The sequence below is a fragment of the Podarcis melisellensis genome, assembly GCF_964234715.1.
Source record: "Podarcis melisellensis genome assembly, chromosome: 12".
Lineage (NCBI taxonomy): Eukaryota > Metazoa > Chordata > Lepidosauria > Squamata > Lacertidae > Podarcis > Podarcis melisellensis.
In genome coordinates, this window is record NC_138544.1 from 49,169,071 (window position 1) to 49,184,293 (window position 15,223).

The following is a 15,223-nucleotide window of genomic DNA, read 5'->3' on the forward strand; positions in this document are numbered from 1 at the left end:
TAGGTTGTCGGGGGAGGCAATGGGCAGAAGAATATTGTTATCTGGACCCAATTTGTATGTCCGAAATCTTTGGACATCTGAGGAACCGAATCCAGTAGTAATAAATGTTAATAGTTCATCCTTAACTCTAGCACTGGGAACAGAAGGATTAGAATTAATATGTTATTTCAGCTGTGAGAGACATTGACATTTACCTTCTGTTTAAATTTATAGAGTGATTTAGGAAGGAGGTTTAGAAGGCAAATTACAGTGGTACCTCGGGTACAGACGTTTCAGGTTACGCGTTTTTGGGTTGCGTACAGCGCCGAACCCGGAAGTACCAGAACAGGTTACTTCCAGGTTTTGGCGCTCGCGCATGCACAGAAGCGCCGAATCACGACCCACACGTGTGCAGACGCGGCGCTGCGGGTTGCAAACGTGCCTCCCACACAGATCACGTTCACAACCCGAGGTTCCACTGTACAAAAATTTCACAAAGGGGGAGACTGGAAATCACTGCAGCAAAGACTTGTCTGTACAGCTACAGGACCAACAACCTCCCTGTCTACTGAAGTTTGGGTTATGCCCTTCGCATGTGCTAGATGGCAGTGTGAGCCACTTGGGAAAATACAGATTTCTTGAGACAAACAGAAAAGCCCGTTGCAGCTTCACCTGCTTAGTATCACCCACTTTCTGCTACATGTAGTGTATTCAACCAGATGTCCAGGTCCTGATGGGCTTGGCTGGACTTCTAGCTTTCTTGGCTTGTTATGGAATTTCTTGGCATTGATGGCCTATAATGTGTTTTCAGAGTCAGACTCTATAGCAGTTGGGAGCTTACTGGAATCATGTGAACTGTCCAGATAGCAGGTGTCCTTGTTCCACAGAGCTTTGCCCCTGGACACCCCCTAGGGGCAGGGAAGACTGGAGGCAAAAATGGGACGCAGAAGGCTGTGCTGCTCTGTCATAGCTGCTGCCTCCTCTGACCTGGGTTGCTTCTCTGGTGGTGGTGGGGCAGCTTCCTCTTGCATTTACACTGCCTGAGGCAGCTGCTTCATGCTACCAAATAGATGGGCCGGCTCTTCATCAAAACCTTCCAACACTCAGCTTCCCTGAATGATCCCAGGCTCCAGTATTTTGCAGCAAAAATGTCTCTCTTCACATCCTGAATAATTTCATGAGCAATTTTATATCAAGTCCCCCCTTGCACACCTTATTCCTAGCTCCAAACTGTAACTTTTCTTCATGGGTGTGTGTGGATTCCTCCTCCCTTTTCAGTTGCCCCTTTCCATAGCTTTTCCAGAACTGCCACAACCTTTTCATGATGAAGTGTTTCTGTAGTGAACACCTTCTCTCAGAACTTTTCATTTGACAATTGGGAGTACACTATAATCTTCCATTTCCGTATCTACATTCCAGTGATGCGAAGAGGAGAAAAGGTCCCTGAGGTAACAGCGTAATTATTAAAAGGTATTGCTTCCCCTTTTCTAAGCCCATTGACTACGAGCCAGGATTTCATTGCATTTAAAAACACTTCTATTCATGCTGTGTTATACTGTGGCTGGTGACAGTACTCAGGTCTCCCTCTCTATATTGGCATATGCAATTTTTTATCTCAAACTAAAAAAAAACAAACCTTCAAGTATTTAAAAAGAAGAGGAAACATCTGACCTTTTTGTGTGTAGTGTTGGAAGCTGTACAGAAACAAAAGTGGAAGAAGCCCAGGTCTATAAGGAGATCCAGCATCTGGGATCTCAAGGCCCCTTCTCATGTGCCCAACTAATTCCACAGCAGATATAAAGATAATTGTGGCCTTTGCAGCACTGGCTGTTATGCTCATTCATGCAGATAAAATCAGCGGCACTACACTGGTCAAATGGAGGAACCATCAATTAACATTCATAATGTGTGCTAGTAAGTAATGGCCATTTCCCTGTCTTTACTCTAGACGGTGACCGCTTGCTGGGATATGTGCCAAATCCCATCAATGGCAACCAGCATGTCCAATGTCTGACAACATCTGAAGGGTCAAAGGTTGCCTCTCCCTGCATTGAGCATATACCACTTTGAAAGAAGAATGCAATGTCGTTTTAGCTAATACTCCATCCCTCCTTTTTTAATAGCTTTTGCCAGCTATTCCCTCTTGCTCTCCATTTTGCAGTATTCGATTTTTAAGATATAACTGAGCTGATATTTTTATTGTCTAAAATTATGTTTGAACAAGCCCAAACTTCTTTAGCAACCAAAGTGTACCATTTCTGTAGGAATATCTGGGTAAAATGTAGACTGGAGCTACGGCCATCATGTCAAATAGGAAAATGCGGTTAATTATTTGTCTGTAACACAGTCTGTCTACTTACCGGCGCAATTTCATAGGCAAAAAGTCCGTATTTTTTGTCTGGTGAAACTTCATATCGAATAGCTTTCATGGACACCTAAAGAGAGAGAAAAAAATCAAAAATAAATTCATTTGAATGCATGTGCATAGATTTGAAATCCAAGAACATGACCATGATACATTTGCTTGCTTCTTTTAAGAAGAAGATAAGATAAAATTGCCTGTGTATTTCATAATAGAACTTGGCATTATTACTGAGCTAGGCTTGGCTCACGTGTCTCATATGGCACACAGACCATTAAGCAGTTAGAAATGGAAAGATCAAAATGCTGCAGCAAGTATGGAATCTGAGCTCTAGGTATGTTAAAAGATCTGTGTTTTGCATTTTCTGCTGCTGCCAAGGCCAAGATATTTAATAAGTGTACTACTTATTCAAGGTGGTACAAGAAGTAAACTAAAGCCATTTTATTGGTCTGAAAACCGGACAAGTGTGAAATAAATCTGCCCATTAAATGTGGTACTTACAATTATTTTGTTGTCTATTAACACTGTTGAGTTGTTTGTTTCAACATTGTGCAGTATCACAGAGCCGTTCCGGTTTCTATAAATGAATTCTGTATCTAAAGACGAGAAGAGAGAACAGAACAACAGTGTGAAGGATTAGGTAGAAGGTGATCCTGGAAGAAAGACCCTGTAGAGCAGGAACGGGCAAATCTGTTTGGCTCTTTACATTTATATATCTATTATTATTATTGTTGTTGTTGTTGTTGTTGTTGTTGTTGTTATTATGCTGCTCCTCTTTCTCCTCCTGTACATTCATCGGTGTTTTCTCCTAGTACACATTTTTGCATGCAATTTCCCCTAATATAATGTGGGTTTTATGTTATTTTCATCAATATATGCATTCATATGAACACTTTATTCTATTATATGCATTTTTATAGATTTAACTTGGCTGGAGAACTGCATTGCAAAATTCAGAGAAGTGCAAAATTCGAAGGAGGGCTGTGTTACAGTTTGCCTATTGCTTTGAAAAGCGCAAACCAGGCAAGTCCACCTTTAAATTTGAACTGAATCCAATTTCTCATGACTTCCCTGCTGGAGAACCTCTGTCAATAAGAACTAGCACATTGTGCTTGATGTGCAAATAGTATGACCTGATATAGGCAGACTTCCTGGGTTCCTAATAGGCCCAGCCAGTGTTTGTCATGAATGTGAACTAACTCAGAACCTCTAGGTTACACCTAGAATTTCATGCAGCATTTGGGGCTTTGGCAGATGCACAGAGGTCAGTGTTGAAAGAGTTCCATGAAAACGGCATGTATGAACTTCTATTGCCTTGAAATGCACAACAATACTGTTTCCAGGCAATTTAACTCAAAGCAGCTGGTGCAGACTGAAAAGACAGCACTGGAGCAAATGTGATAAATAACTGTCCACTTAAAAAAGAAAGTAAGTTTGCAAACTACTGCTGTATATACTAGCAATAGCTGAATTCCTATGCTCAAAACCAGAGATTTTAAACATATCTCTTTCCGCTTCCACCCTGCCTGGATTTTAGTTGACCATCCTTTTGTTGGCAGTTAAAGTGCAGTAGGATTTGTTTTCATTATCTCTAATGTAGATTCAGATTCCCACGGGGAGCCTTGAAATGTTCTCTGAATTTGTCCCTCTTCAGCCAGCCCTGCTTGCGTAATAAAATGGCTTTGTGTGTTAAGAGGTAACTAAATCCATGTTACTGCAGATGAGAAACAAATCCCCAAGGGCCACAAATCTAGGTATAGTTAAAATATTTTTTGAATGTCAAGTGATTCTTTTGTGAATGCATGTAACGCTATCCACCATACTTTCCCGGTTAGAGAGCCACGAAGTGGAGATATATTGGCGAAATTTTAATTGCATGGCTCCACATACAGTATTTGACTTGTTACCTCTATATCTCAGGAGCTCATAGTGACATACTGTAACCCTGGGACATAGGCTCAAGAATGCATGTTATAAGGCTGGGATGGGGAACCTCTGCTTCTCCAGATGTTGCTGGACTCCAACTCCCATCAGTCCCAGCCAGCATAGCCAATGACCAGAGATGATGGGAGTTGTAGTCCAGCAACATAGTTTCACCTTCCCCTGCTTTAAGAACTGGGGCATTTAATATTATTTTGTTCAGTGAAAGACTAAATAAATGACCATACTACAGATCAAACTGGTTTTCCCATGGTTCTGCTATCCAGGAATGTCTGAGAACTGTAATTCCATGAGACAGAACTCAAAGAGTTCTTAGGGCTTCACCAAATCACAATTATCAGATTGTACTATTATTATTTTTGTAAAATCCACAACAACCAAAGGGCCATTAAACTTACACAGGTTTGTAGTACAAAAAGCACAACAAGAGAAGTGTGTTTGTGAGAGCACAAACTTAATATTTAGTGTATAAAAGAAAATCATGTTGGAAACTGACCATCTGAAATGCAGCCCCCAATAGCAGAAAAACAAGCATGCTAGAGCAGGGATGGGCACCATCTGTGACCCTCCGGATTGTTGGTGAAAATTCCTGGATACCAAGATCCAAGTTTAGGGGAAGAACACTTTGGTGACAGAATCCCAGCAGAGATTTAAAGTCACAGAATATGCAGCAAAGTAAAGTGTAGACATATAGGCTGTTAGACTTTTAAAATACGCCCTTTAAAGTGACTTCCAAAATCCCCTCTTAAAAACTCTCCAGATTCAGATCACGTGCTTCAGAAAAGGTTGCAAAGATAGTAAAATTTAGCTTTCACAAACTGGTGAAAAATTACTAAATTATTGCTTTAGGTCCTCAAGAGCGGCTGGTGAGAGCCATGTGGTCGGAGCTGTAGCAACCAGCTCAAACCTCTTCACATGTTGAGCTTCTCGGGAGGACAGGGGGAGAACAAAGACTTGATTACAACAACAACAACAACAATTTATTTATACCCAAGCCCATCTGGCTGGGTTTCCCCAGCCACTCTGGGCGGCTTCCAACAAAGATTAAAAATACGTTAAAACATCAGTCATTAGAACTTCCCTAAACAGGGAAGTTCCTAGTTTTTCCCAAAGTGAAGGGAAATAGACATTGCTAAGCCTGGCAGGTCAACTTACTCTATGGCATTAACCCTTTCCTGCATTAATTGGATTTAGGCATGTTGATCATATGAGACTAGTTATCCCATCACCTTGAGACAGCATAGCCAACGATCAAGGATGATGGGCATTGCAGTCCAACAGCACCTGGAGGTCCGCATGTTTCCCCTCTCTGTTCTAGAGCTACATGAGAAATCAAGCCACATGGTTATTCCCATGGCAATTGAGACAATGTGTTTATGCATGTTATACTCTGAATGATTAAACCATCTTTGAAGGATTTCACTTCTTTTTGGAAATTCGGACCCTACTGAAAAGAAGAGAAGAAAAGGAAAAAAGTGAACCATCATTGATCTGCTGGGGCTGTAGATCTTGCTGCTACAGTCAATACGCGTCATCAGCAAAGGGTCGAAATTTAATGAAGAGCAAATTGGCTTGCTTTAAAGAAGCAGAAATTGATCGGCTTTGTGACCCAAAGCAAAACACAATAAGGCTTCAGTAGTCTCCAAGTCCTGTAATCATCGTCGTCCTAAGAATCAATGAGTAATAGGCCTCCTTTTGTGTTTTGAAATGTGTGATTCATATTATTGAAGCTGAATTCATTTTAATAGGGCGTCTCTCAATCAAAGACAGAAAATAACACAGCAATCTTGGTCTGTAATGAATTCTGTCCAGCAAGCTGATGAGAATTTCAGCCTGATTTATAGCTGTCATCAGAGCTGATAAAGGTCACCACTGAATCTCATTTTTTTTTAAAAAATGTTTCCAGTTTTATAGGGGGCTATTTTCAGCCAAAACGATGCTGGAAATACCTAATTCTCTAAGCAAAGAGCTGTTTGTTCAAATACATATAAAGAATTATCCTGGAATCTCTTGACTCAACTATCTCCCTCGCTTACGATTTCTAGGAATCTGCCTCATAAAGCTCTTCCATGCATGCACGTCAGGAAAGAGTGACAATTCCAATTGCAGATCTGTGATTATGGGGGCTTGAAGGGGGCATTTTGGACGGCAGATGGATCTGCCAAGGGTGAGAAGCCCTTATATGCAGGCAGAACTCTAGCTGCAGCACTTCAGATCTTGCCCACTGATGGTTTGTGGTTTTCCTAAGAACATACAAGCCTGCTGGATCAGGCCAATGGCTCATCTTGTCCGCCATCCCATTCTCACAGGGTTCTGCAGAAAACCTGCAAGCAGGATTTGAGCACAAGAGCACTCTCCCCTCCTGTGGCTTCCAGCAACTGGTATTCAGACGCACTGCTGCCTCCAACTGTGGTGGCAGAACATCGCCAATGTGACTAGCAGCCATCAACAGCCCTCTCCTCCATGAATTTGTCTTAATCCTCTTTTAAAGCCATCCAAGTTGGTGGCCATCACTGCCTCTGGTGGCAATGAGCTCCACAGTTTAACTATGTGTTGCATAATGCGCTCAGTGAATGCTGACAGTCTCAAATGAATATAAACATCAAACAACGTATATTCTATACCTTATATCACATTTTCCGGAAATTGCAAACATTTATATATTGACAGTCACCAGATTGTGTGTGTGTATATATTATTATTATTATTATTACTTATTAAATTTGTATGCTGCCCTTCATCTGTAGATCTCAGGGTGGTTCGCAACATAGAAATACAAGATAAAAAATGAAATTAATAATAATAATAATAATAATAATAATAATAATACCCACAAACTGATAAATCCTTTCCCTTGTAAAAATACAAGATAAAAACACAAATTATTATTATTATTAATAATAATAATAATACCCACAAACTGATAAATCCCTTCCCCCACCCTAGTCCTGTATACTAATAGTAAAAGTGTACATAAGAAATGTAGATAAATAAATATGCCAGCAGCTTGGGCCCCTCTTTAGGGATGTTGCTATGGGGCCTGTCATGCTGAGCTCCTGCACTTCTAAAACTTGCATTACGCAGCATTTGAATTACATTGCCCAACTTTCTGGAAAGGCTCATTCCCTGGCCACAGAGAGGCAATCTGCTGACACATATCCCAAGGAAGTGTGGTCAACACATTGCCACAAGTCTGCTCCACTCCAGCATGCAGCTCATGTGCTGCTCTAATAATAATAATAATAATAATAATAATAATAATAATAATAATAATAATTTATTATTTATACCCCGCCCATCTGGCTGGGCCTCCCCAGCCACTCTGGGCAGCTTCCATAAAAACCAAAAATACAGTAAAATATCACACGTTAAAAACTACCCTGAACAGGGCTGCCTTAAGATGTCTTCTGAATGTCAGGTAGTTGTTTATCGCTTTGACATCTGCTGGAAGGGCGTTCCACAGGGCGGGCGCCACTACCGAGAAGGCCCTCTGCCTGGTTCCCTGTAGCATTGCTTCTCGCAATGAGGGAACCGCCAGAAGGCCCTCAGCGCTGGACCTCAGCGTCCGGGCAGAATGATGGGGGTGGAGATGCTCCTTCAGGTATACTGGACCAAGGCCATTTAGGGCTTTAAAGGTCAACACCAACACTTTGAATTGTGCTCGGAAATATACATGGATCCTCTATGGATCTGGATGATGGAAGTATCCCATGGCTGTTACACAAGAGCTCAATTCTAGGAGACTGGGTTCAAAAATGAATTAACTACTGATCCCACAGCACTAAAACATGGTCAGGACCATAAAAAACCTGCAAGTGTTACTTATGATAAAGTACAATGGTACATTGGGGCCGGTAGCATCTAAAATTAGGCTAGGGGCTGCATATGACCCACGGGCCACCAATTGCCTGTCAGTGAGCTAAAACCTGGGTGAGCTGCACAATACCCCATTGGCTAAACAATGCATGTATTTGGCCCATGCACAAATTGAATGGTGACACAAGGAAGGGGCATAGCTCAATGGTAGAGCAATTCTGTTGCCTGCAGAAAGTCCCAGGTTCACTCCCTAGTGTTCGCCATTAGGGCTGGGAAATATCCCTTGTCTGAAACCTTGGAAAGTCAACAACACTGAGTTAGAGATGCCAAGGGTGTGATTTAGTATACAGGAGCTTCCTGTGTTTGATTAAACCAGCATTTTATGGCCTCACTCTTCAACATCTCCCATCTCTTCCTATGAAATGAGAAATGGAAGCTAACATTCAGGTGGCAAAAGGGACCCAAGGAAGAAAGATGCCAGATTGTCAGCAGCACATCCAAATCGTCGCCCCATCACAGCCGTATGTTCCGTGTGGCTCTTGCCTAGCAATTTGTATTCACAACATTCCATTTTTTCACATAAAAGGCATTTGGCCGAGGTTTTGCAGCAGGCTGCAATGGCTGAATGTGTAGCAGGTTTACAGATTAAGAACAAATAAGCCATTTGCCTGCAAGTTCTTGAAGTCCCATATGTAATATGAACGGTGAAGGAAATGGAGGCAATTCTAGTTAAGAGAGGCCGTTGTTGAGTGATAGAAGAGAAGCCCACGACAGGTGGACGAGAACAATCTGGTTTTATTTCCAAATTGCACCAGCAATTAATGCCAGGCAAAAGCCCTAAACTGAGCTAGCACAACTCCCAAAGACAGACGCTGATGGAATGGCTTAGCAAGAGCAAGTGCTGGTGGAGACCCAAGAAAATGAGAGCCAAAAGCATCACAGTGGACAGAGAAAGACCAAACACATGTTGGTGCCCAAGGCAGAAAATGCAACTGATACCCCCATGGTGGTGGGAAAATATAATAAGGAACTAAAGAATGACAATGACGATGGTGGTTTACAGAACACTATTGGTGTTCATGGCACATTGAAGAGAAGTATGGTATAAGAGTTCAAGCCTCTGCCCTGAAGCGCTTACAATCTAAAATTCTCCACAGGGGAAGCAATAGAGCAGGAAGGAAAAGAAATGGGAGGCAGGGGTAAACGAGGATGCAGTGTGCAGTTGTTTTGGTTGCACATGCTTGGGCTTAGTTGCAGACTGAACTACAGTAGGACATGCAGACTATGGAGTTATGCCAAGGCCTTCATAATTAAGGTGGGTTTTGAGGAGGGATTTGAAGGAAGTAAGAGAGGTAGCAGCAGGGAATGAGTGCCAAGAATATGGGGGTAGCAAGGAAGGGAAGGTGGAGTGCTTTGAGAGAGCAGAGTAATGGTAGGACAAGGTCTGGTAGCAAAAGGACAAAACTAAAGCAGATGAGGGAAATCCGAGACAGATGTACACAGAAAAGAATAGATGAATCAAAGATGAGTACACTTCAGTGTAGGAAGGTGGGATAGGAATTGCTGGGAGTAAGTAAGGACAAAGCAATACAGTCAAGTTTAGATAATCATGCTAGGTGCAGTTTGCATGCAAAGCTTTCCACCTCCTTATTTATAAAACTGGAGATTTGATTCTGCCTTAGGCCATGTCTATACCAATGCTTTCTCCAGACAAACCTGCCCTGTGGCAAGGTAGCACACAGGGCAAAGGGCTCCCAGAACTGCCAAGGGAAAGCTGCACACAATAAATAATTCCTCTCCTTTGTGGTTTCCATTCTCTTCCAGTGTCCAAGCATACTTTGGCTTCCCTGCATCAAAAGAAGGATGGCAGCTTTCCGCAAAGGGATATGGCACTTCTGTCCATTCAAGAGCTTTGAGCACAGCAACAACCATAGTTCCACAGGTGTAAGCTTCTTCCATTAAATGCCATCTGCTACAGAACTCCCAAATAACCTCTCCTGCTCAGAAGAGGGTCACTATTCAGAGTCTTACTTCTCAATGCCAGTGCTGCAGAGGAATTAGCTGCAAAGAAAGACAGGAATGGATCCTGTAGCTTTAACAGTAAGCCACAATTCTAGTAAGGTAAAGGTAAACAGGGACGCGGGTGATGATGTGGTTTAAACAACTAAGCCTCCTGGGCTTGCAGATCAGAAGGTCGGCGGTTCGAATCCCCACAACGGGGTGGGCGCCAGTTGCATCTGTCCCAGCTTCCGCCAACCTAGCAGTTCAAAAGCATGCCAGTGCAAGTAGATAAATAGGTACAGCTGCAGCGGGAAGGCAAACGGTGTTCCCGTGAGCTCCAGCACTCGTCACGGTCCTCCATGCGTCAGTAGCAGTTTAATCATGCTGGCCACATGACAAAAAAAGCTGTCTGTGGACAAGCACTAGCTCCCTCGGCCTGAAAAGCGAGATGAGTGCCACACCCCATAGCTGCCTTTGCCTTACCTTTACCTATTCTAGTAGAGGGATTTTCAACAGGGTCCACTTGCTAAGTCATAACGCAGCGAAGGTAGAAAACAGCACATTTTGCAGAAAGAGGAGTCTCATGCATAATAGCAATCTAGCTAGGAAGGGAGCAGATTGCAATGTATGTCTGGTGTGTGGCAATTTTACGGAGTTTCCTTTCTGGCTTCAATGGGGTGTTGCTTGCATATAAAAAGCCCCTGGTCTTGCACGCTGTGCCTGTACCTGGGGCTGGTGGGGGGTGGGGAGGCTTGTGCAGCCCAGACTACTGCAATGCAGAAATAAACTCCAGTTTCTTACAGTTCCATTTTATTAGTATGAGGAAGCAGATTGTAAGAGGGAACAGCTTGCTTGTAACATTAGGAACAGAGCCCTTAATTCCTGGAGACACGTGAAATCTTTTTTTATTTCACTGACATTATGGGTCATTATCTTTTAGTGTTTCTTCTTTCCCCTTTGGTAGAGCTTCTTCTCCTTCCTGTTTAATATGAATGGGGGCTGGGACACCCCTCTAAGCAGTTGATTTGCTGTAATTTACCTAAACAATGAACATCTCATCACATTGGTACATTAAGCCAGCATAACATGGCTTAGTGTGCTTTATTATGCAAGAAGTAGCTTTAATCACTCTTCACTTTAATGCAGCACGGACCCTTGCATTTAGTATGTTTTGTGCCAAGAACATTCAAGAGCAACACACATTTACTCCAAACAAGCCTTTCCACAATCAAGCTCTTTCTCCTACCATGAAGAAATACAGGATGCAAATTCACCAGGACGGCAAGAAGACTGGGTGCGCTTCAGAAACAACAACAATCTAGGATATAATTTGATAGTGGTTACAATATGCTAGGTCTGAGTGCAATAGCTTCTTTAGAACTAATTTTGTGAATAGATAGGGAGATTACAAAGGCTATGGCCTCTTGAAATGTTACCAAAAAGCAGCTGGAGGCAGTGCACAAACCCTTGACAATATATATTGCTCTGCCTTAGTTTTAAATGGACACTTCTTTAGTGTGGCGAGTTATGTATTACCAAAAAGGAGAATTTGTATCACCAAAGAAGAAGCCAGGGGAGGGCACGTGGTAACGTCATAAGTTTAGTAAAGTTGTGTTTGTTCCCTTTCCACAGGGTTTGCCTGGTGGGTACCTATCCCTGGCTCATCAATGGATTTTTTGGGGGTTGGGAGGTTTCTTTGTAGTTCACACACTACTCTGGTTTGCTGTTGAGATTATTGCCCAGAAACCTGCCTTGCAAGCACCTCCCCCCCCCCATTCTTCTCTGTCCTTTCACCCTTCTCCCTTTCTCCAGTAAGAAGCATCTAGTTCAATTTTCCCGGTCCCTCATGCACCTGTGCGTCTCGCCTATTGATTGATTGATTGATTAAATGTTGCAATCCTAAATTCAACCCCTCTTATGATTCTGTATCTTGTTCCTTGTGTTCTTCAGAGCCGGCCAAAGAAGGATTAAGAAGCTATTAAGAGGAAGGTGGATTGGCTAATATCAAAGCTTTCAGGGAGCAGAGACAACAGCATCCTAGCCTAACATTTCTACCATCATCTTGCTCCTCTCTGTGGCACCTCCATTATGCATTTGCCAGTTATTGACATCTCCCTTGTTATCTCTTCTTCATCTATTGTAGAATGTAAGCTGTCTGTGTAAGGACCATGTCGCCTCTTTTCTGTACAGCACACTCTTGGAAGTTCGAGCTATAGAAAATGTTAAATGGCACTCTTGAGATGTCAATGCCATGCAGCTCATGACCCAGAATTTGTGCACTTCTGACTTCTCTTCCACTCCCTACAAGGCTAAAGTAATAAAACAAAATAAATTGTAAAGGGTGGAATTCAATGTTGTGCTGTGATTAACATTCTTTCTGCACATTCCGGCTTCCCTATCTTCACACTGAGTGCTGTTCTGGGGGTTCGCTTGACCCCCCCCCGGAGCTATTTTGGGGGGGGGCACAAAGAAGGAAGATGGAAGGGGAAGCCTCATTGTGCAAGCAGGAGTCCTTGTTAGGTGAACCGTCTGTTTAAAATCTTCTTCTTTGGTGATCATTCATAGCCGAGTAAGATTGTCTTGCATAAACACGGTATTAACAATGAGTCAGTAAGTGACTGTGGAGGCCTTCCACAGTGGGGACATTGGTTTCCAGGTGGGAGTTGATCACAGTGTGGATTTGCCAAGCGTGTCTTCCTCTTAGCATGTTTCTCCCTTGCGTCCTGCGTTTGAGTATCTTCAAAGCCCATGACACCTTTGGTAAAGGCTGTTCTCCAACTGGAGCACTCACAGGCCAGTGTTTCCACTACATTTTTTTAGATTTGCCTTGAGACAGTCTTTAAATCTCTTTTGTTGACCACCAGCATTACGCTTTCCATTTTTAAGTTCAGAATAGAGTAGTTGCTTTGGAAGATGATCATCAGGCATCCACACAACATGACCAGTCCAACGAAGTTGATGTTGAAGAATCATTGCTTCTACACTGGTCATCTTTGCTTCTTCTAGTACACTGATATTAGTTCACCTGTCTTCCCAAGTGATGTGTAATTTTTTTCTGAGACACCGTTGATAGAATCTTTCAAGGAGTTGGAGATGATGTTTATAAGTGGTTCATGTTTCACAAGCATACAGTAAGGTTGGTAGTACAATAGCTGTGTAAACAAGCATTTTGGTTTCCCTGTGAATGTCCTGGTCCTAAAACACTCTGCACTTCAATTGGAAGAAAGCAGCACTCACAGAGCTCAGACGATGCTGGATTTTGGCATCACTGTTGGCCCTTGTGGAAAGATAACTGCCTAGGTAGGAGAAGTGATTGACATTTTCCAACGTTACACCACTGAGTTGCTTTTGTGGTGTTGCAGAGGAATGCTATCTGTTTTCAAGTGTAATAATAGTTGATTTACAAGGTGTGTGGTTGTGGTTGCTGTTTTGTAAAAAATAATATAAAAATTACACTTTCCACAGTTTCTTAAGAGCAGGCACATATTGCTTATTACTTAAAGATAAATGTAGACAACTGCAATAACCAAAGCATGAGCTAGAGTTTTGGCTGTTGGGACAGACATTTTATTTTTTTTGCAGTGGTGTACAGGAAGAAGCAACATGATTTGACAACTGATTGAATGTGAGAAACAAGGAAGGAAGATGAGCTAAAATAATCCCCCAAGCCAAGGCTATCTGTCCAGTCAACAGAAGTCCCAAAACTTTTGCTATCGGGAAATTTGTTGCTTCAAATTTTGTCTAAAAATGAAGCATGGCAAAGAGTATTTGGAATAAATTGAGAAGAGTGCATGTAATGCATGACTTGCTGAGCCCCACGTATCCCCTCTTGTCAGCTAAGCTTCTGATTTTAGAATGCTGTGTTCCTTTTATTGTTGTTAGCCGCTCTGAGCCCAGCTTCAGCTGGGGAGGGCGGGATATATATATATATATATATATATATATATATATATATATATTATGCAATAAAGGGTCTCCTGAATTTGAAAGATGTGAAAGATGAAAAGCTCACCCCCACCCCCACCCTGCATTACAAACCAAACATTGCAGTTAGTTCTGAGAGTGGCAAATCACCAGTATTTCCCTCTTGCCATCACCCCAGATTACCTCCAAGGTCTAACTGATGCAGATGCCTGCTCTAGAGTAGCAGCGTAGCAGATGGATGAAAACACAACTAGTATAAACTCTGGGTAGTCAGCTGCAGCAGCACTGCAGTTGACTACCTGAATTCCATGCTGGAGCTGTTCTTTATCCAGCTGCAGCACTGACTTGTTTACATGTCCAGTCAATCATACGCTTTGGTCACGTGCTTCTTAAGCAGTTGTTTGCGGCCACATTTTATTGTTTAAACGCTGATACTTTCTTCCACAGCTCTTGGAAGAAGCTGTAAGAGCTTCCCTCCATGCTCATTTCCACCACAAAACTGATGGGAGATCAGTTTTATTCATTGACTCCAGCTTGGCTGCCTCCATTCCACCCTCCCTTTCTTAATGACATTTATGTTCTTTGCTCAAGGAAACCCAGATGCAGTACAAGCTCTGCAAGACATTACAGTAAAATGAGCCCTTTCAAATTAATTTGAATGCAATTATTGCAGGTGCTTAAAATGCACAGACCTATCATAAAGTAGGAGTAATGGTATCGTTAATAATGTTTATTCCTTATTGAGTGCCTAACCATTACTAGGTGGTTAAAAAAAATAATCCCTGCCTTATCTGCAGGTTTACAATCTGAAAAAGAAGCACAGAAGGGGAGGGAGAGAGGAAAAGGAAACAGCAGTAATAGGAGAGGAAAGGTCAAGTAGAACCAATCAAGGTTTCCTGCAGGGGAACAAAAGGTCAACAGAGACCATAGCTTTGAAAGGATAGATTTTGAGGGTTTTTCAGAGAATGAACTTCTTCCAGTAGAGTCAAAGAAGCTTGAGAAAGATGAGGGAGATAAGGAATGTTTGATGTTAGGGGGAAGAAAGGCATCAGAAGAGTATAGGAAACCAGATGACGAATATCTGCAAAAAAAGAGTTTTCCAGATCAGGCTAATGGCCACCTAGTCCAGCATTCTGGTGACTAGGTTTTGCATACAGTAACATTTCAGGGCAAATCTTGAGACTCCTGCTTGGGCAGGAC

General features: G+C 42.3%; 1 protein-coding gene across 7 annotated transcripts in view; it reads right to left on the bottom strand.

Moving 5' to 3' along the window:
* Positions 1–15,223, bottom strand: part of DPP6 (dipeptidyl peptidase like 6) — a 492,205-nt gene that overhangs the window by 121,620 nt on the left and 355,362 nt on the right. For all 7 annotated transcript variants that reach the window (XR_014173292.1, XR_014173293.1, XR_014173294.1 and 4 more), the window contains exons 4-5: positions 2,843–2,937; positions 2,340–2,414 (exon numbers count right to left, since the gene is read on the bottom strand). Coding sequence is in view for 1 of the 7 variants with exons in the window: in XM_081931638.1 (XP_081787764.1) it covers positions 2,340–2,414; positions 2,843–2,937 (170 nt within the window). In the remaining 6 variants the exon portion in view is untranslated. The remainder of the gene's footprint in view (positions 1–2,339; positions 2,415–2,842; positions 2,938–15,223) is intronic.